The sequence below is a fragment of the Aegilops tauschii genome, chromosome 7, assembly GCF_002575655.3.
Source record: "Aegilops tauschii subsp. strangulata cultivar AL8/78 chromosome 7, Aet v6.0, whole genome shotgun sequence".
NCBI lineage: Eukaryota > Viridiplantae > Streptophyta > Magnoliopsida > Poales > Poaceae > Aegilops > Aegilops tauschii.
Window position 1 is genome coordinate 589,830,208 of NC_053041.3, and position 21,731 is coordinate 589,851,938.

The 21,731-nt window shown below is 49.7% G+C and overlaps 2 protein-coding genes across 2 annotated transcripts; both read right to left on the reverse strand.

Moving 5' to 3' along the window:
• Positions 1–563: 563 nt before the first annotated feature.
• On the reverse strand, positions 564–950 carry LOC141027459 (uncharacterized). The gene has a single exon (XM_073504491.1). It carries the CDS (start codon positions 948–950, stop codon positions 564–566), a length of 387 nt encoding a protein of 128 aa, XP_073360592.1.
• A 2,416-nt stretch (positions 951–3,366) lies between these two features.
• Positions 3,367–3,933, reverse strand: LOC141027460 (uncharacterized). Its single transcript, XM_073504492.1, has one exon. It carries the CDS (start codon positions 3,931–3,933, stop codon positions 3,367–3,369), a length of 567 nt encoding a protein of 188 aa, XP_073360593.1.
• Between the last annotated feature and the right edge of the window lie 17,798 nt (positions 3,934–21,731).

A 21,731-nucleotide genomic window follows, 5' to 3' on the forward strand; every position in this document is an offset into this window, starting at 1 on the left:
GGTTGACGCCTAGAATGTTGCGTAAAATGACGTGAAGCCAAGTTACGCACGGTCCCCTTGGTATCAGAGGCACATAGGCACATAAGTGCCTATTGTGGTGCACTGGAAATAAACTTATGCAAAAGACATGTAAACTGCAAGCAAACTACAAGGTTAACTGCGACACAAGCAAACCTAAATTTATAACAAGCAAACGGCAGTCTTGAGGGAAAGCAAATCTAATGAGAAATCTAGAATGGCATGAGCAATGTTCTAGATACTTTTGTTGGCCGGGACCACTTTCTTCAGTTGTCGTAGTCGCCACAGGACCTAGCGCGCTTCCTGGTCTGCTCCTTGTCGAGTTTTGCCCGACGAAGCCCTTCCTGGATGATGGTGAGGCAGCTCCACATCTCGTACGCAGCGTAAGCGTCCTTTGCCGCGTACTTGATGTGCCTCATGGACAGGGGCATGCACGCCCAGCGACTGCGTTCTGCGTTGGTGAGCTCTACGTCGTGGACAAGGATGCCTGAGACGTCCCCAAGGGAGTCCAGAGGCTTGGTAGCTGTAGGCACCCTCCATTCCTTCTAGATGTCGACGAAGTGGGCGATCTCCAGTCCGACGCGGCCGAGCATCTCTATGTCGCCGTCGATGGAGAAGCCAACAAACGTGTACCTGGGGTCCACGAGGAAGTTGTCGAACTTGGTGCAGTTCTTGTCGGCCGCGCTCAGTTGGAAGAGTAGAACCGGATGATCCTTGCCGACGGAGAGCTGGACGAGGGCGGGTTTATGATCTTCGCCATGGTCGTTGGTGTACTTCACATCAACTCCGACGATCTTGTGGCGCTCGAACTGGAGGTGTCGCTCGTACTGCTCAATGGTGGTCGTCGCCTTGTGCAAGTCGTTGGTGTGGATCACGTGCAACTTTGTGTTGCCGTGGGCCTGCACCTCCATGAATTCCCTGGTGAATCCCATGGCCTGGAGTAGTTGGTCCTCCTGCAACCTGGTTTTTCGTGGGGAACAATGAGTGGGAGCGCAATGGCGATTTCTGTTCTTTGTGTGTGAGAAGGCCGCGGCGGGAGTCTAAATTTAAGGGCAGGGAAGTGGCAAAGGAGTGCACGATCTCACTGTTGTTGCGGTTGTGCACATCGTGGGTTCTGGATCGTGATTTTTCTTTATAAAAAATAAAAATAAAATCAGCATTTATGTTTTTCGCAACCGTCGTATCTCCAGCAAGTCGGGGAGATGATCATTGTCTTGCGTAGTTTGCTATCAAATGTTAACTTTTACAATTTATCTCATGAGGCATGCAGGGGCAGTATGTAGACGCACAAGTCTCTGACCAAGAGAAGCATGCTTGAAGTGGCTGGTTTAACTCTCAGACACACGGGCGTGGTACATTTATTGGGAGTGGCAATTGTTTTCAGTGATACATTCGCTAGTAGGAGCAGTGCTGTCTTTCTTCAGAGGCACTGTTGTGTGTCCGTGTTGCAACTGACGCTACGAGATGGTCAGAAAGAACGAGAAGCAACGAGAGGCGTGGTCATGCAGCTGCAAGAAGCACTCATACAACGAGAGGCGAAACAAGAGGCGCAGATACGATGCTACGTGAGGCACGGAGTTGAAGCTACGTGATTGCACGGACGTCAATTCATGCTATGGTGCTACATGAGGCACGGGCACGAACAAATAGCCGTGCACTCAACTACATGCGCAAAAAGCCACAGATGTGTTTCTGAGAAGCACCGGCCTCCATGGTTTTACCGTAAGGTGGGATTCGACATTTATCCAGGGCATTCCGAGTTTTAAAAGTGTAGGAAGAATCGTTTTTCACTTATATGTTCTGTGGCAGAGGCACGGCTATTACTTGTGTGACGAAGGAATGTACGTCGAATGTACGTGACGCGAGGATTGACAATAGGCGTCCGTTACTGTTTTCCCAGAATGTTTTTCAGTTAACTGCGAGAGGCATGAATGTGCCGACGGAATAGGCACGGTCATGTCTGAAATAGTTGCAAGGTCGTCCCTAAGGTGTCCGATACGCTTTACAGTTAAAATCACGGTCGTCGTTCTTGCCGAGGCACGGAGGCACGGAGGTGAATGATGGAGCCTATGCCTCTGCGATAGTCACCTCCCATATTAAGGAGGAAGTAAATCTTCATAGACCCGATACGTCGGAAGCAGGCCGTAAGGCACACTCCTGCCTCTGCGTTTTCGGTGACGTCACGTTTAGTGCCAGCGGGGTCGACGTAATGCTCGGTTTTCTGATGTTTTTGTTGTCATCAACTTTCTTAACATGTTACGCACGACATAGGTACGGTTTTACCCGATGAACAGGAGGCACGGACGTGATTCTAAGGGAGGTAGGGACGCGAAGGAACTTGATGCAAGCACGTGAAGATGTGCCTCCGTTTTCAAGAAGCTTTCATTGACACGTTTTCATTGCGGGGGCCGTGGCCTATGAGTTTCATGTGTCTTCGAAGGCATTCAGCCTCATTAACAGACGTGAAGTCAATTTACGCACGGTCTCCATAGGAGTGGAGGCACCGAAGTGCCTTCGTGGGTGTTTTAAGTAGCTAGTTGGTGTTATTGACGGACAACCGTGCCTCTGTAGTGTTCTTCTCTGAGGGTCACGGGCTTAAGCAATATTTTCCAAGGAGAATAAACACCTAACTACCTCTGTATTCAAAATGTTTTTCCAAAGTGTTCCATACGAATGATTTTTAATATTTGTGTGTGCAATGGTTTTTTAGAACATTGTGCACTGCTTTTAGGAGCATTCTGTAATTGTTGTCCCTGCATTTCGACCCCGCATCCACAAAGGTACTAGTGCATTGCATGCCCGTCATTTTTGTGGATTGCTATGTGTACCTGCTCTGTGCGTTATGCTAATCGTAAAGTATCTGTACTGTGTTTATATTTTCCAGTTCACGCCAATATATTCGAATAATAGAAAACTACAACATTGCACTGGAAATAAACTTGTTCAGAAGATATGTAAACTGGAAGCAAACTACAAGGTTATCTGTACTGTGTTTATATTTTTCAGTTCACGCCAATATATTCTAATAATAGAAAACTGCAACATTGCACTGGAAATAAACTTGTTCAGAAGATATGTAAACTGGAAGCAAACTACAAGGTTAAGTGCGACACAAGCAAATCTAAATTTAGAACAAGCAAACGGCAGTCTTGAGAGAAAGCAAATCTAACGGGAAATCTAGAATGGCATGAGCAATCTTCTAGTTACTTTTCTTGGCTGGGACCACCTGCAGCAGTAGTCGTAGTCGCCCAACGACCTTGCGCGCTTCATGGTCTGCTCCTTCTTGAGTTTTGCCCGGCGGAGGCCTTGCTGGATGATGGTGAGGCGGCTCCATATCTCGTACGCAGCCTAAGCATCTTTTGCCGCGTACTCGATGTGCCTCATGGACAGGGGCATGCGCGCCCAGCGCTGGTGCTCTGCGTTGGTGAGCTTCTTCTTCATGTTATTGTAGTAGTCGCGGACAATGATGCCTGAGACATCCCCAAGGGAGTCCAGAGGCTTGGTAGTTGTAGGCACCCTCCATTCCTTCTGGATGTCGACGAAGTGGGCGATCTCTAGTCCGACGCGCCCGAGCATCTCTATGTCGCCGTTGATGGAGAAGCCAGCAAACGTGTATCTGGGGTCGGCGAGGAAGTTGTCGAACCTGGTGTCGTTCTTGTCGGCGACACTCAGTTGGAAGAGCAACACCGGATGATCCTTGCCGACGGAGAGCTGGACGAGGGCTGGTTTCTGATCTTCGCCAACGTCGTTGGTGTACTCCACATCAACTCCGACGATCTTGTGGCGCTCGAATTCGAGGTGTCGCTCGTACTGCTCGATGGTGGTCGCCGCCTTGTGCAAGTCGTTGGTGTGGATCACGTGCAACTTGGTGTTGCCGTGGGCCTGCACCTCCATGAATTCCTTGATGAATCCCATGGCCTGGAGCAGTTGGTCGTCCTGCAACCTGGTTTTTCGTGGGGAACAATGAGTGGGAGCGCAATGGCGATTTCTGTTGTTTGTGTGTAAGAAGGCCGCGACGGAAGTCTAAATTTAAGGGCGGGGAAGCGGCAAAGGAGTGCACGATCTCACTGTCGATGCGGTTGGGCACATTGTGGGTTCTGGATCGTGGTTTCATCTCCCTGGTGGTGCGGTTTCACATCCTGAGTTTTTGATCGTGGTTTTTCTTTATAAAAAATAAAAATAAAATCAGCAGTTATGTTTTTAGCAACCGTCGTATCTCCAGCAAGTCGGGGAGATGTTCGTTGTCTTGCGTAGTTTGCTGTCAAATGTTAACTTTTACAATGTATCTCGTGAGGCATGCAGGGGCAGTATGTAGAGGCACAAGTCTCTGACCAAGAGAAGCATGTTTGAAGTGGCTGGTTTAATTCTCAGACACACGGGCGTGGTACATTCATTGGGAGTGGCAATTGTTTTCAGTGATACATTCGCTGGTAGGAGCAGTGTTGTGTTTTTTCAGAGGCACTGTTGCAGCTAACGCTACGAGATGGACAGAAAGAACGAGAAGCAACGACAGGCGTGGATATGCAGCTGCAAGAAGCACTTATACAACAAGAGGCGCAAGTAGAGGCATAGATACAATGCTACGTCAGGCACGGAAATGAAGTTACGTGATTCACGGACGTCAATTCGTGCTATGGTGCTACGTGAGGCACGGGCACGAACAAATAGCCGTGCACTCAACTACATGCGCAAAAAGCCACAGATGTGTTCCTGAGAAGCACCGGCCTCCATGGTTTTGCCACAAGGTGGGATTCGACATTTATCCAGGGCATTACGAGTTTTACAAGTGTAGGAATAATCGTTTTACACTTATATGTTCTGTGGCAGAGGCACGACAATTACTTTTGTGACGAAAGAATGAACGTCGAATGTACGTGACGTGAGGATTGACAATAGGCGTCCGTTACTGTTTTTTCGGAATGTTTTTCAATTAACTTTGAGAGGCATGAATGTGACGATGGAACGGGCACGGTCATTTCTGAAATAGTGGCAAGGTGGTCCCTAATGTGTCCTGAATGTATCACCTATAATGCTGCACTATTACAAGCACGGTCGTTATTCTTGCAGAGGCACGGTCTTGATAGTCATGAATGTGTCGACTCAACAGGCACGGTCATGTCTGAAATAGTTGCAAGTACGAGATGGGCAGAAACAACAAGAAGAAACGAGGGGCGTAGGCATGCTGCTGCGAAACGCACTTATACAGCGAGTAGCACAACTAGAGGCACAGGTACGTTGCTACGTGAGGCACGGACATGAACCTATGTGAAGGCATGGATGTTTAAGGTGACTGAGCCATAGGGGAAGGCGCTAGGTTTTTAGGAGAAGTGTTGTGCGGTTGACAGAGGTGTATGCTTGAGCTCATCGCAGCAAACTACTTGGCATGACGCTATTCTGCGGAGCACCATAGTGAAAAATATGTATACTACTGACGTGCGGAGCTAGCAACGTCACTAAACTATTCTGAAACATACTTCACCACAGCCATTCATCCTCCATTATTATTCAGCGAATCCCTTTATTATTATCAGAGATAAATAAACTAACCCACGTAAGTGTTTCACCTTCTTTGACAGGGAATTTTCACCACCGTCCTCTTGGACATAATTATATGCTTAGTTACATACCATGACATAACTAAATAACAAAACTGATGTGTACAGGCTGTTCAAAAAACAGACATAAATTACTGAACTAGGAAGTATAGCCACCGGCAACGCTCTATCAGGAAAGGTCGTTGATTATCATCCGCAGCAGCTTCATGTTTCCCAATGTTGGCCACCGCTTTTCAATTGTGACAAGGACAATTGAACCAACCTTTAGCTGAGCTTCCCGGGCAAAATCTGAAAAACTGGTCACCTCCATTCTGCCGTCGGTTCGTATGGAGTATGTTGTGCTCATGTCTATTGCATCATACATCTCTGTTAGGCTGATACCACCGTTTTGAGGTAGATATCCCAGGTTCATCTTTAGAAGCCTCACAACGGCAAACGGGATTCTCTGCAGATTGTACAGATACTACTAGATAAAATCAATGTACAAGGACATAAAACATCGAAAATAGCAAACAAAACCATGGCAGTGGATCAAAACAAATATTCAATGACTAACCAGACGACCATTTATGACATTGATGACGTTTAGACGCTGCACAAAGGGTATGGTGGGGAAGTCGTCAGACTCAAACACATAGTATATCATCTGTCCAAATTGTCTGTATGAGAGGTTTACGCCTCGACCGAACACTGTTTTCCCAATGTACTCCCTCTCCAAGTCATTTAGAAAATCAAGAGCTGCATGGAAAAAAATAACTCATTTTCAAACAAATTTGTTTAAACAGATGAACTCGGTATTTAAGTGTAAAATGAATGGTTAAATTCAATGCATGTGATCAAATTGGGATGATAATCAACAGAATTGCATAAAATGTTTTCAAAATAACTTTGACTATAAGTATGTCATTAATTTAGTGGACAGGGGTAGGAGTACCAAATTATGCTGATAAACATAGTTGATAAAACAGGATGGAAGTTGGTGCACTTACCTAGTGATGGTTTGGGGAGGGGCCTGTGACCTCCTCGAGAATCACTGAGTCTCAGATCTATCTCGATGGACAGACTCCCAGTATCCAGGTTTATGATGATTAGATCTCGGTAATGAAAATCGTAGTCACTAATTAACTTTTCCCAGCCAGGTCCATGAATTTTAGACCGGTTAGGTTCATCGGTGTTGTAGATCTCATATGACAGATCCTCGTTGGTGATCAGTACTGGATTTCTTTGTTTTCCTTCTTCTTGAAATGCTTCCTCTTTCCATCGATAGATTGAAGAAGTGACTTGCTGCCTGCAGTAGCATGGCACATACTGCGCAAGAAAAAAATCTTACCAGGCATGTATAACCAAGACAGATAGCGCTTATCATATATGTACCAATTGTTTTCAACAGGTTGCTATTTGATAAAAAAAGGTACATCAAAAATTGAAAACATATCATTAAATGCTTAAATGTAGGCAGTCCATTCAAACAATATGGTAGAAACTTTTATTTCCTTCATCAGAAAGATACACTAGTTGGTAGTAACTGATGGGCAGCATGGGGTGGCAAACATTTCTCCTTACCAGGCATGTCTTGAAGCATCGAGGAAGATGCACTGTTATCGCGCTGTGAAGAACGCCTGACTCCAGTTCGGAGCAACCGAAGTTGGTACATACATCACAGAACATGGTTTCCCCTGGTATACGTTGCAAAACAACGTTTATATGAAATTTTCAACACAAGGAAAAAAAATTATCTTGAAAAACTATTCGGCTAAACCGGCATTTTTACATAAATAGTCGTTCACAAGCAATTTCCTAAAAAGGATTTCTGCTGCTTGGTTTTAAAAGCGGCTTTAGCAAATGTATATTTCAAGACAAGATAGGCAAAAAGGAGAAACAATAGTCTATCATCAGGCGGCTCAAAGGAGTGTTTGTGACATTAAAATTATATGTAAATTGGTCGGAGCTGCACCCAGCAACAACGTCATCCACGACCATACGCCACCGTCGCCGACGCCAACCACTGGAACATGTGTGGCTAGGTGGTATTTGAAATGGGTGATCCATCAACGTTAACCTTGCCTCCAGCGTACAGGACCCCAAACGCTATCTTCAAGCACAGACGCCGACTCCCAGTCAACAGCACCCCAAACGCCGACCTCCAGCACCCTGTGGCCGGTTAAGCAATAGAGCTCAACGTCTGGCCACTCGCTTGGACTTCCGGCCACCGCCGTTGTTTGCAAGACCTAACGGGCTTCAATTTAAACTACCAACCTCCCTCGGCGAAGTTCATCACTCACCTGTGACTTGGACGCCGCAGGTCGCTGCAGCTCGTAGTGTTCTCAAGCACAAACGCCAACTTCAAATCAACCCCACCCCTAAGAGGCACGGGTCGTGTACAGGTTCAGCCTCGTATTGCGTTGATTTGGTCTAGATCACAACGAATTTCCAGGCAATTCCTAGCATAACAGCGCAGATGCGTCGCTTTCAATCACGGAGAGACGAAACCAACAGAGAGGAAAATGGATCGTAGCAAAAAATTCACATAGAAATTAAGAGAAAATAGACTAGCCCTGGATATAGAGGGAGAATCGAGAGAGAAGAGACAATGAACGCTACAGCGGGTGAGTGGGAGGGGGCGGTCTGGGTTGGCACAAAACAGAACAGACAGTTATAATACCCGTCTGCTCACTGACATGGGGCTACTATACAGCGGCAGAGACAAGACTATAGGCTTATTAGGAGCATAGAGGCACGCACGGACGGCCCCAACACGCACGGACTTACATGCAAATAAGGCACGGTTTTGTTTCTGTTTTTGAAATTTTCTCAGTGAGGCGTTCACTGAGACAGGTTGTGCACGTCCATGACGCACGACCATGCTTCTGTTTTTCAAAGTATTTTTCCCTAGTACGGTCTCTCGGAGGGACAGGGACGTGAAGCCATGGTGTGCATCGGTCTGTATGGATAAGAATGAGATGCACGGAAAGGCCTCTGTATTCTAAATGTACATGCGGACGGTTGGCACATGGTTGTACATGCGGACGACACACAGACGTCTTTTGTGTTCTCCTAGTTGTTTTCGCATGACACAGCCATTCCTAGTTGTGTTCTCCTAGTTGTTTTCGCATGACACGGCCATTCCTAGTTGTGTTCTCCTAGTTGTTTTCGCATGACACGGCCATTCCTAGTTGTGTTCTCCTAGTTGTTTTCGCATGACACGGCCATTCCTACTTGTGTTCTCCTAGTTGTTTTCGCATGACACGGCCACTCCGAGGGACAGTGGAGTGAAGCCACGGTGCGCACGGTTATCCAAGGAGAAAATGCAGTGAAGTGCCTCAGTTTTCATAACATTTTAAGTTGCTTGTTCACTGAGAGAGGCACGGGTGTATGTTTAAATGACGCAAGACCATGCTACTGTTTTTCGAATTGTTCATTTCTGACACGGTCTCTCGGAGGGACACGGTGTCTGCAATTAAAAGGGGCACGTAATCTTTCGCTTTGACGAATTCTTCGGATGCATCAGTTTTGTTCAATATGATAATGAGAATGGAAACCCAGCATCTAAAAAGTGATTGGAGGTTCGTTGCTGACCTTAAGTCATTATCACAACATTCCAAATGTTTTCAGAGACGTGTTCACACGGACGTATGATTTTCACAACCTCTTGATGCACGTTCGTTTCCTGTGGGGTGCACGGACGTCCTTCGGAGAGGCGCGGTTGCAGCAATTGCAGGTTTGTAGTGGACGCATGTTGCTTTTAAAAGACAGAATTTCATGCCAAGCAACTGAGAGAAACAAGAGGATACTAGTTTGATTTTTGAGCATCTATGTGAGCTGATTTCTTTTATCATAGGGTCCAGAAACATATGATCGATATTGAAAACAGAAAGCATACATAATTGCTTGACCATGTTTACACAATGCACTTATTCAATATAGCAAGTACATCTCTTCAGACCTATTTTCAGCATTCACAGTTGAATGGATCTGGCAAATCCATATATTCAACACCTGTGTTTTTTAAGTCCATGTGCATGTGCTTGCAAGTTGTTGTTAATTTAAGCTCTGCGCAATTAGAAGCCCTTTTGTCCATCTGCAGTACCTCTTCTTGCCGTTTGTAAAATTCACGAGTGAAATCTCTGCGCAGGCCAAACTTAAGCCTGATGCTCAGTAGCATCCTAGCATTGAGAATAAAGAATGTCACAAATTCAGTGTTTGCATCTGTGACTTCATAGTTTTCCAGCGTTAATGTCCTCAAACAAATGTCGTGATTATTGAGAAACACCCGCTGCTTTTGGCGCCATTCATTTGTTATACTTCTTTGATCGCATCCTCCCCCCTAAACACACGAGAAGAGCAAACTTAAGAGTTAGTGCCAGTATATTATGCATATTATGAGTGGGCTTTCAACATGTGTGAAATCATCACCTCGATAAACAAGTTTTGCAAGCATTCAAAGCATCGCAGCAGGTCAACAATCTCATCCAGATTAAAGCATGTCTGTGAGATAAACAAGGTCTTGACGGAATCCAGCACCGCATGTAGGCTACTTATGCAGAGACCCTTCATTGAGCACATAACGTGATATTATTAGCTCGTGGATGTGAATCTCAAGTGCTTTTGAATAACGCAGGTCAAAGTAACGTGCAGAGGCAGTACCTGAATAACTGTAGTCCCAATGACGATATTTGTTTCGTTCGATAATTCAGAATTTTTTCCCAGTGTGTCCAACACAGACAAAACTGTTATCTGTAGTTGTGCATCTACAGAATCATGTAGCAGTCTCCGGAGGGAAGGCGCATCCTCAATGATCAGTTTTCCTCCGTCGGAACGAATGCCAATGCTTACAAGCCTAGCTGAGTTTATCCGTAGACATCAGAATTTCTTGTTGCAAACAAGCAGCAGGCACTGCAGGGCAGGGCAACCGTGGTGGATGAACTTCCGCAAGGAGACATCCGATATATAAACCTCCACCAGCGAAAGTCTCCTGAGCAGTGGGAGGCAAAGCATTTCTACAAAATTATCTTCTAGTTTGCACATTGAGAAGGTGATGGTGTGGAGAGACGAGCGAAATCTCGAGATGGATGCCGGTGGCGACGGCATAGAAGAAGGGATTCTGCGTGCTTGCCTGGGCCCTGGGTAGAAGAACTTTGGGAATATATGATAGAACTCTAAAACCTGGAGTTGGTCCAGATTCCGAGACAGGAACAACTCATCGACGCCACAAGGTTCGCACTGGAGGTAGCTTATCGGGATGCAGAGGCGTCGAATCGGGCCCTTGTGATTGGAGAGGATAGATACAGGAAGACTGAAGCCATCAGTGACAGATTCTTCGCGGCAGTTGCAACTAAGATGTCGGCAGTGAGTTCCGACGTATGTTTCCAGGACGATTTGCTTGCCTGGGAGAACGCAGATGATTTGGCAACAGATTTTTTCCAGAGATCTGGTAGAACGAGTATCAAGGATCACACGAAAGTCGAGATCGAGTGGTGGGGTGCGCCATATGCGGCGCCACCGAGATGCGAGCACTTGTGTGCGCATGCCTTTCTTTATGGGCAGACGAGAGATGATCTCGCCGAGGATGGTGTCGGGAAGATCGCTGATGTGGTCCGGACCAGACTCAACATGGTTCTCGGATCCAGTTGGCGAGCCATAGCCGCTCCTCTTAACGAGCTTAGAGGGCACAGGTACGGCCGCGAACCTCGTCTTCTTGTTGCTAGAGGCACGCTTCTTCATCTCCATTGCCAAGCTCGTGCCGCCTCCGTTGCAGGTCTCTGTGCGGTGGATCTAGGAAAAGGGTTAGGGTTTTACGATCCATAAAGACGACAATATATATACGTACCTAATCTAGAAGATTTCGACAGACGTGGTGGAATAGTCACGGCGTGGACAGACGTGCGTCTTCACGAGGCACGGGTATCAACTGTCCAGATACACAGAAGTTTGGTGGGAGAGGCATGTGTCCAAATACCCAGTTAGAGACGCACGGTTGCGCGGTCTGTAGAGACACGGGGGTGTGGCGCCACGACACTACAAAAAAAAAGACACATCCGTGACATTTTGGGCCGAACGAATTTTTTTTCTGTCATACATATCACACTTCTATGAAGATAATTGTGACAAAACCCGGTATCATCATAGATGTGGTGGGATCCTACTTCTATGACAAAAAACATGACAGAAAATGGGCTCTTCGTCCTGGGCGGGCCGGAGACGCAGCTGCATGACATTCTTTGGGCCGTCCATGCGGAAAAAATCGTGGTAGAAGCGAGGGCGAGGAAAATTTCGGGGAGTTCCCGGTTACGGTGGGAGGTCGGGGGCCGAGCGATGCGTGTTTCTCTCCTACACGTACGCGCGTGTGTGTGAGGCGTTGGCTCTAACTGAACCCGAGCGAGGCATTGGGCTCTAACTGAACCCGAGCGGTTGCACTGCAGGCTACGCGTTACTGAACCCGAGCGATCGATCGATGGCTGTTAAAAAGAACCCGTTCGAGCGATTCCTTCGCTACTGCTGCTAACTGAAGCCGGTCGATGCTGCCTCTGGGATGAACAGTGAGCGTTGCGGGGGGGGGGGGGGGGGGGTTGGATGAACAGTGAGCGGTGGCGTTGCCTCTGGACGAACATGACCCCGTGGTGTGGTGGAGGGCTGGATGAACAGTAGACGATGGTGGGGTGCCCGTGGAGGGGTTTTTGAACAGGACCCCATGGTGTGGAGGGCTGGATGAACAGTAGACGGTGGAGGGGTGCCCGTGGAGGGGTGGTTGAACAGTAGCCGGTGGAGTAGCGCGCGGTGGAGGCTGGATGAACAGGAGCCCGTGGAGGCTGGAGGAGGTCGATGGTAGCCCGTGGAGGCTGGAGGAGGTCGACGGTGGACGTGAACAGTATCCCGTGGAGTCCCGTTTTGCAGTACGCCACACCCCTCCCGATGAACAGGACCCCCATTTCGACCGTAGGAGGTCCGTTTCGTCCGTTTTGTGGTATGCCACACCCCTCCCGATCAACAGGATCCCCGTTTCGACCGTAGGAGGTCCGTTTCATCCGTTTTGCGGTACACCACACCCCTCCCGATCAACAGGACCCCTGTTTCGACCGTAGGAGGTCCATTTCCTCTGTTTTGCGGTACGCCACACCCCTCCCGATCAATAGGACCCCGTTCCGAATGTAGGAGGTCCGTTTCCTCCGTTGTGTGGTACGCCAGGCCTCGTTTCCATCGCCTGTTCCGTCCAAGCCCTCCCGATGAACACGACCACGCATTCTGTTTCGAGACAGCCGGTTGGCTCCCACGCGTTCCGTTGCCTCCCGATGAACACGACGCATTCCGTTGGCTCCCCATGAACACGATGCATTCCGTTGCCTCCCCATGAACACGACGACGACGCTGTTTCTCCGTTCCGACCCAGCCATGTACACGAGCCCTGGCCGTATGTATGCGCGAGTAGGCGTTCGAGACCCTGTCTGTATGTACACATACGTGGCCGTATTTTCTTTCTTGCACCCTGACCGTTGTACGTACGTGTACATGCTACGTGCGCGCCTCTACTACGACACGTGCGCGCCTCTACATCCACCAATATATGTGTACGTACACGTTCGCGACCAGAATGACAACGCTACGTACGCTTCGACCAGGTGCGTCCCGACTGTCAGGCACTTCCTTGCCTGCGAAGATGTAGCTGGTGGGTCCCAGCAGTCAGGGGGGCGAATCGTTTTTTTGCCCGGACGCACTTCCTTGTGTGCGAAGTTGTAGCTGGTGGGTCCAGCAGTCAGGGGCAAATCTTTTTTTCGTGAAATACGGTGGCCCGTCCGGTGGGTCCCCGCTGTCAGATGGAGGAATAATTATTTTGCACGTAATAAGGAGGTACTTCCTTGCTGCGGCCGTGGACCCAGCTGTCAGCCTCTCCACGTACATTCCACGTCCGATGAAAGCCATTCCTTGACCACGTTGACCACGCCGCGCCGAGAGCACCAGGGCGGTGGACGACGGCGAGGCCTAGGAAGGAGACGACGCGGAGCCGGGGAAGACGCGGTAGTGGATGCCCACGCGTAGAGGAGTACGAGGGTTCACTGGTTCGCTGCGGTGTGAGGCTGCCGTCGCCGCAGAATAACACGGGGTGTGGGTGAGTAGAGGGATGGTCTGGCCAGCAGTGGGAGTAGTAGGGGGCGGTGAGGCCTCCGTGGCATCGCAGCCGGCCACGGGAGGCAGGAGCACGAGGCACGACCGGCGCTGGTTTGGGCGGCTGGAGCAAGAAGACCAGAGGTTGAAGAAGCACTACGGCCGTTGGATGGACATCGTACGGTCACAGGAGCTAGAATTGTGCATATTGACTAAGTTGACAAAGCCCCCCGTCCCCGTCAACTTAGTAGGCCCACAAGTCAGCCTGCCACTATACTGGGTCCCAGCTAACAGGGGGAGTATTCATTTTTTTGTGCGTAATAAGGAGGCACTTCCTTGCGTGCGAAGATATAGCTGGTGGGTCCGAGCTGTCAGCGGCCGTAACGTTTTTTCATGAAATACAGAGGCCCTTTCGGTGGGTCCCTGATGTCAGGTGGAGGAATCATTATTTTGCGCGTAATAAGGAGGCATTTCCTTGCGTGCGGCCGTGGACCCAGCTGTCGGCCTCTCCACGTACAGTCCACTTCAGATGCATGTCGGTCGTTGACCATTTTGACCAGGCCGCGCCGAGAGCACTAGGGCGGTGGACGACGGCGAGGCCTAGGAAGGGAACGACACGGAGGTAGGGAAGACTCGGCAGTTGTTTCCCACGCGGAGGGGAGTACGACTGTACGAGGGTTTACTGGTTCGTCTGCCATCGCCGGAGAATAACAGCAGGTGTGGGTGAGTAGAGGGATGGCTAGGCCAACGATGGGAGTACGGTGGGGCGGTGAAGCCTGCGCGGCAACTGAGCCGGCCGCGGGGAGGAGGGAGCAGGCAGTCCCGCCGGCGCTTGTTTGAGCGGCTGGAGCAGGATGAGCAGAGATTGAAGAAGCACGACGGCCGTTGGTGTTGGGGAACGTATCAATAATTCAAAATTTTCCTACGTGTCACCAAGATCAATCTAGGAGATGCTAGCAACGAGAGAGAGGGAGTGCATCCTCATACCCTTGAAGATCGCTAAGCGGAAGCGTTACAAGAACACGGTTGATGGAGTCGTACTTGCGGCGATTCAAATCGCGGAAGATAAGATCTAGCGCCGAACGGACGGCGCCTCCACGTTCAACACACGTACAGCCTGGGGACGTCTCCTCCTTCTTGATCCAGCAAGGGGAGAGGAGAAGTTGAGGGAGAACTCCAGCAGCACGATGGCATGGTGGCAATGGAGCTCGTGGTTCTCCGGCAGAGCTTCGCTAAGCACTACGGAGGAGGAGGAGGAGTTGGAGGAGGAGAGGGCTGAGCCAGGTAAGGGGTGCGGCTGCCCTCCCACCCCTCCACTATATATAGGGGCAAGGGAGAGGGGGGCCGGCCCCTTAGATCCCATCTGGTGGGAGGGGCGGCGGCCAGGGAGGGTGGCTTGCCCCCCAAGTCAAGGGGGGCGCCCCCTCCAGGGTTTCCCCCAAACCCTAGGCGCATGGGCCCTAGGGGGAGGTTGGTGCCCAGCCCACTTAGGGGCTGGTTCCCTTCCACCTACAGCCCATAAGGCCCTCCGGGGCAGGTGGACCCTCCCGGTGGACCCCCGGAACCCCTTCGGTGGCCCCGGTACAATACCGGCATACCCCCAAACACTTCCTGTGACTGTATGATGACTTCCCATATATAAATCTTTACCTCCGGACCATTCCGGAACTCCTCGTGACGTCCGGGATCCTATCCGGGACTCCGAACAACCTTCGGTTACCACATACTATTTCCCATAACAACTCTAGCGTCACCGAACCTTAAGTGTGTAGACCCTACGGGTTCGGGAACCATGCAGACATGACCGAGACACCTCTCCGGCCAATAACCAATAGCGGGATCTGGATACCCATATTCGCTCCCACATGTTCCACGATGATCTCATCGGATGAACCACGATGTCGGGGAGTCAATCAATCCCGTATACAATTCCCTCTGTCTATCGGTAAGTTACTTGCCCGAGATTCGATCGTCGGTATCCCAATACCTCGTTCAATCTCGTTACCGGCAAGTATCTTTACTCGTCCCGTAACGCATGATCCCGTGGCTAACTCATTAGTAACATTGAGCTCATTATGATGATGCATTACCGAGTGGGCCCAGAGATACCTCTCCGTCATACGGAGTGACAATTCCCAGCCTCGATTCGTGCCAACCCAACAGACACTTTCGGAGATACCTGTAGTGTACCTTTATAGCCACCCAGTTACGTTGTGACGTTTGGTACACCCAAAGCATTCCTACAGTATCCGGGAGTTGTACAATCACATGGTCTGAGGAAACGATACTTGACATTAGAAAAGCTCTTAGCAAACGAACTACACGATCTTCTGCTATGCTTAGGATTGAGTCTTGTCCATCACATCATTCTCCTAATGATGTGATCCCGTTATCAATGACATCCAATGTCCATGGTCAGGAAACCATAACCATCTATTGATCAACGAGCCAGTCAACTAGAGGCTTACTAGGGACATGTTGTGGTCTATGTATTCACACATGTATTATGGTTTCCGGTTAATACAATTATAGCATGAACAATAGACAATTATCATGAACAAGGAAATATAATAATAACCACTTTATTATTGCCTCTAGGGCATATTTCCAACAGTCTCCCACTTGCACTAGAGTCAATAATCTAGTTCACATCACTATGTGATTGCAATGAATCCAACACCCATGGTGTTTTATCATATTACGCTTGTGAGAGAGGTTATTAGTCAACGGGTCTGAACCTTTCAGATCCATGTGTGCTTTACAAATCTCTATGTCATCTTGTAGATGCAGCTACCACGCGCTACTTGGAGCTATTCCAAATAACTGCTCTACTATACGAATCCGGTTTACTACTCAGAGTCATCCGGATTAATGTCAAAGTTTGCATCGACGTAACCCTTTACAACGAACTCTTTTACCACCTCCATAATCGAGAAAATTCCTTAGTCCACTAGTTACTTAGGATAAATTCGACCGTTGTCATGTGATCCATTCCTGGATCACTATTGTACCCCTTGACTAACTCATGGCAAGGCACACTTCAGGAGCGGTACACAGCATAGCATACTGTAGAGCCTACGTCTAAAGCATAGGGGACGACCTTCGTCCTTTCTCTCTCTTCTTCCATGGTCAGGTCTTGAGTCTTACTCAATACTCACACCTTATAACACATCCAAGAACTCCTTCTTTGCCGATCTATTTTGAATTCCTTCAAAATCTTGTCACGGCACTACTAGAAAAAGGCTTACTAGTGGCGCACCAGTTTTGCCTACTAATGGCGCACTACTGGTGCGCCACTAGCATCACGCCACTAGTAATTTTTACTAATGGCGCACCGCTGGTGCGCCATTAGTATCTGGTACTCTAATGGCGCACCGGGCAGTGCGCCATTAGTATAGGCCACGGTGCGCCATTAGTATGCCTCCCAGGGGGGCATATATACCCATGTGCTTTGCCATACTAATGGCGCACTGCAGTGTGATGCGCCATTAGTATCCTTCGGCATACTAATGGCGCACTGCTGGGTGATGCGCCATTAGTACCCTCTGGCATACTAATGGCGCACTGCTCTGGGATGCGCCATTAGTATCCTTTGGCATACTAATGGCGCACGTTGGCGTGATGCGCCATTAGTATGTATATTAGGGATTTTTTTTCTTTTCTGATTTTTGCACAGATTACAAAATATATTATTGGACAGAAAATAAGCAGCAGGACACAGCAACAGCAGATTCATCGAATACAATAGAAGATTAGTCTCCGAATACAATTCATCATATTAGTCTCCGAATTCAAAAGACCGAACGAAGATAGAACATTACAAGTCTCGAGACCGCGAATAGCGAGTTTGTCTTCACATTACAAGTCGATATCGATCATCTGAACTACCATCACATAGAAGAGAGCGGTCATCACGATGAGCATCATCGCGATGAAACTGGTCTTCATCCAGTTCCTCCAACGCTCCCTCCTCTCTCCCGCTAGATAGCGCGCGTATCTAGATTCCGCCTCCGCCCTAGTGGTGTACCCTTTGTAACTGTTACCGCTGAAACGGTGAACCTGTCTCCGACACTCCTCCCAGTCGTCGTAGACTCCGGGAACCTTACCCTTGTACACGACATACGATGGCATCTCTATGCACTAGCCAAACAACAGACAATACATAAGCAATATATAAGTATGCAACAAAAGGATCGGAAGAGAAAAGCAAGACATTAATAGCACGATTCATGGTCCTACTAACAAATAGCATCGATTAATTCTAAGTTGAACGACTGTCCAAACCAAAGAGACATACAAGTTCACTACAGTTTAATTACAACATGAGCTAATGAATGTTTCAGAACTACACATAGCATCACAACTTTTGACTTGATTCAGGGGACCGGAGCGTGGATGAAGCCGCCGTCTGTCGTGATGGTCATGAAATCGCGGGCGTTGTCAGCCTGCATTTGTAGCGTTATGTCTATCTCGCTGTTGGACGGTTGAAATTTGAGGTAGAACTGCCCCGAGGTACGAAGGACATCTTGATGGATGATTTCTGCAAACTCCGACTGGATGCGAAAGAATTCTTGTCGGATGTCCGTGTCCTGGATTGCCCCCAATCTTGCGGCCCAATCTTTGAGATTATTTGGTAGCAGAAGGTGATTATGGTCCCGCACGATCGCCCGCATGTGATGGAGGGCGTAGTAGGCATCCTTCTGACCGCCAGGCGGCTGCTTGACGCAGGGGAACATCGTATTGTGGGTGAACACGTGCCTGCTGTACCTACGAACTGGCCTCTTAAAGGTGCCTCCAGATGCGGCGTAGCCGGGGAGAGCATCATCAAGAACTTTCTTGATATTTGTGTAGTCTATCTTGGAGTCCCGGTCCGGGTCGAGATACGTGGCCATGGAATATTTCGGGCTTAAGAGGATGAGTGTGCAATGTGTGTCACTGCACAGAACACGGAATGTTAGAAAAAAAAAAGAACGATCGAAATCTAAGAAATCATATGTTACGGGGCGGTTAGGAGATGACTTACTCGGGAAAGTAAGGCACGAGGAAGTTATCCTTATCTGGGTTTGCTAGAATGACGCCTTCGAGGTGTGAACTCGTGACTTGCCGGTCCCCAGCGCTGCCCAAGATCTTGGCACGCATGTAGAAGGGGTCGACTATCACAATGTCCGGGGTCTTGTCTCTAATGATCCGCATCTCCATACTCAGCGAAAACAGCCGAACGAAGGTGTAGTGCAGCGGATGAAGGTTAAGCATAGCAAAGATGTCATCTAATCGCAGGACGATCGTACCCCCGACTGTGCTATCCACAAAGCCCTTGCCCTCTGGCACCTTGGCCATGAAAACCGGGTATGCCACATCATTCTCTCTGAGACGCCGCTTCTCCAAAGAAAGAACACTGTCATGCAGACTCCGCATAGCACCGGTTGCAGCATTGAGCATATTTGTCGGTTGCATCGGCCTACCCGCCACATGCACCCTCCTCGAGATATCCTTAGGTGAAGGTGGTCCGTCCTGAGCACGGATCGTACTCGGTGCCGGTTGGCTCGCACTGGCGCCCTTGTTAGTCTTTCGTTTCCGTCCCTTCTTCTTGATCTGCTGTAATGGGATCGAGTTCTGCTCACAGACCGCCTTCTTGAGCGTGTTGGGGCTGATAATGTTTGGCACCTCAGCTATCCGAGGCTCGGTGAAGGCGGCAGCTGGAGGCGTCTCCTAAGAACTGAACGCCAGACGACGCCTGTTGCAATTGGGTTTCTCCGCCGTACCAGCTAGATCGCGGTCGTCTTTTTGAGGGTTGGGTTCTAGAGAAGGAGGCCCGCAGAACTCGTCACCGTACCCATGTTCGGCAAAGTACTTATCGACGTTGGTAAATGTACCGTCGTCGTTGTCGTTGTCGTCCGGATCCTGTGCCATATGCATGTTCGGATCCTGTGCCATAGGGATGTCCGGCAGGTCCGGTAGCGTTGCGGCGTTCTTGCCATGGCTTGGCGCTGGCACGACTGGCGGTCTTGTCTGTGGGGTGGTGTCCCCCGCCCCCAAACGAATCTGGCTCTTCGGCCAAAGCAGGGGCCAGCTTACACAGGCGCTGAGGGTCATCACATCATCTTCGTTGGCCCCAGCGGGTCGAATCGGAGGTAACAACTCGTCGCAGCCTGGCAGTACCCGAACCAGTTCAACCCTATAGAAGGTGGGTGGCATCGGATTACCGTGGAACACGCGGTTGCCCGGTTGAACGATTCTGCCCTTGGCGACATCGACTAACTCGCCGCCCACGAAGTGCAGGAGAGTGCAAGGAACATCGGTGGCGCCCTGCGAAAACATGTAGGGCGTCACGGATGCCCAGTCAAAGGCAAGGAGATGAAGTCATCGGCCGAGAGGCTTAGTTACCGTGATGCCGTCGAGCTCGGCTAATGTCGAGGCACCGCCAACGGCGGGCGTGCGCGTGCAACTGACGGAGGGGCCGCTTGCTGGCGAGGTGCCGGCCGGCGTACACCCAGGTGCAATAAGCTCCAATGCCCGTGCCGGTGCCGGAGACACTAATACCGCCTCCGCCGGAGACACCAATGGTGCCGCCTGCGCGTTGTGTGAGTTGCTGGCCGTGAAGCTGGGAACCGGGGGAGGCCCCTGTTGGCCGCCCGCAATCCACGTCGTCAGCCCCTGAATCAAGGTAGGCACAATGGCGGTGAGCGTCGTTCCCAGTTGTTGTTGCACTTGCTCTTGGACAATCTCCGGAATCCGCGTCACTTGTGCCTTGAGTTCTTGAACCTCGCACGACTGGCTTTCCGAGTTGGTCTTTTTCTCCTTTCGCCCACCAGCGGTATAGTATGACGACCATTTTGTGGACAAGCCTTTGCCGGCCACACGACCAGCTGACGACGGCTTACTGAGCTTATCCTTGTTTTTCATTACGTTCAACGCCCTATTTAAAGGGGTGTTAAAAGGGGAGCTCTGAGATGACCCTGCGCTACTGCTTTCAGCCTCCTGCGGAAGGAATGTGAACCATTTAGAAATTTGGCTTCATTAACTAGAATGCAACCATATATGTAGCTAATTACGCGGGGGTGTATTCCTTACCAGAACTTTCTCGAGCGCCTTGGTCTTCGGATCCATGGTAAGCTCCTTTGTTACCGGGTCCTCCTTGTACCGGGCCCTGACAAAGTTCCTGGTCTGCTTGTCAGGGAATTTCTCGAAGCGGGGAGGTAGGCCTTGCTCGGCACGCTCCGCGTCCTCCTTGTCCCATATAGGCTCCGCCACTCTATAACCGCCGGGACCGAGTTGGTGGACCCCTAAGTTCAACTGCCGCATTTCTTTCCCCAACTGACTTGATTCGGAGGTTGCGCTGCTCTCGCACTTGATCTTGAACTCCTTGTAGTCATCTTCGCTCATCAAAGGATATTTCGCCTTGATCTTCTCATAACTATCACCTTTTTAATCATTGCCTTCACCGTGCTTCTCCATGTAGACAAGGCCGTGCTCATCCTCGTGAGGGCGGCACTGTTCACTTTATTCCCTGAGAGGCGTGTGTTTGCAAACTCATTGGGGAACTTGTATCGTTCGTGCAGCTTCGTGAAGAGGAGGCAGCGCAAATTCCATCGGTCCTTATGCCTTAGGTTCTCGGTGTTGATCGAGACGGTGCTCCGGAGAATGCACCCGAGCTGAACCGAGTACCCCTTGACTACATGTTTGGGCGCCGTTGGATGCCCGTCGGAGTTCACTTCAGTAAATTCCTCCTTGACGGTGCCGAGCACGTTCGGGCGCCGGTCCTTCCGTTGCCTCTTCGGTTGGCTGCCATCTGTGCGTGCGCCGCCATCATCAGTGGTGGCATCCTCGGCGGCACCATCAGTGGTGTCATCCCCGACGCCACTAGGGGTTGTGTAGTCAGGATCGGTGTCTTCCGCGGCGTCCTCATAGCGGTGAGGTTCTTCCTCCATCTCCTGGGACAGCTCCCAGAATTGCTTGCCGCCCGAACCGCCGGCCTCATCGTTGTGGGCCATGTTTCGTTCTAAATAGGAAAAAAGTTTGGTCAAAAAGTTGGTTATTGTCAAGGAACAAGATCTCTAAGTT

Excerpts from the sequence above, each read along its gene's own strand:
- LOC141027459 (XM_073504491.1), bottom strand. The coding sequence starts at position 950 with ATGGGATTCACCAGGGAATTCATGGAGGTGCAGGCCCACGGCAACACA.
- LOC141027460 (XM_073504492.1), bottom strand. The coding sequence starts at position 3,933 with ATGGGATTCATCAAGGAATTCATGGAGGTGCAGGCCCACGGCAACACC.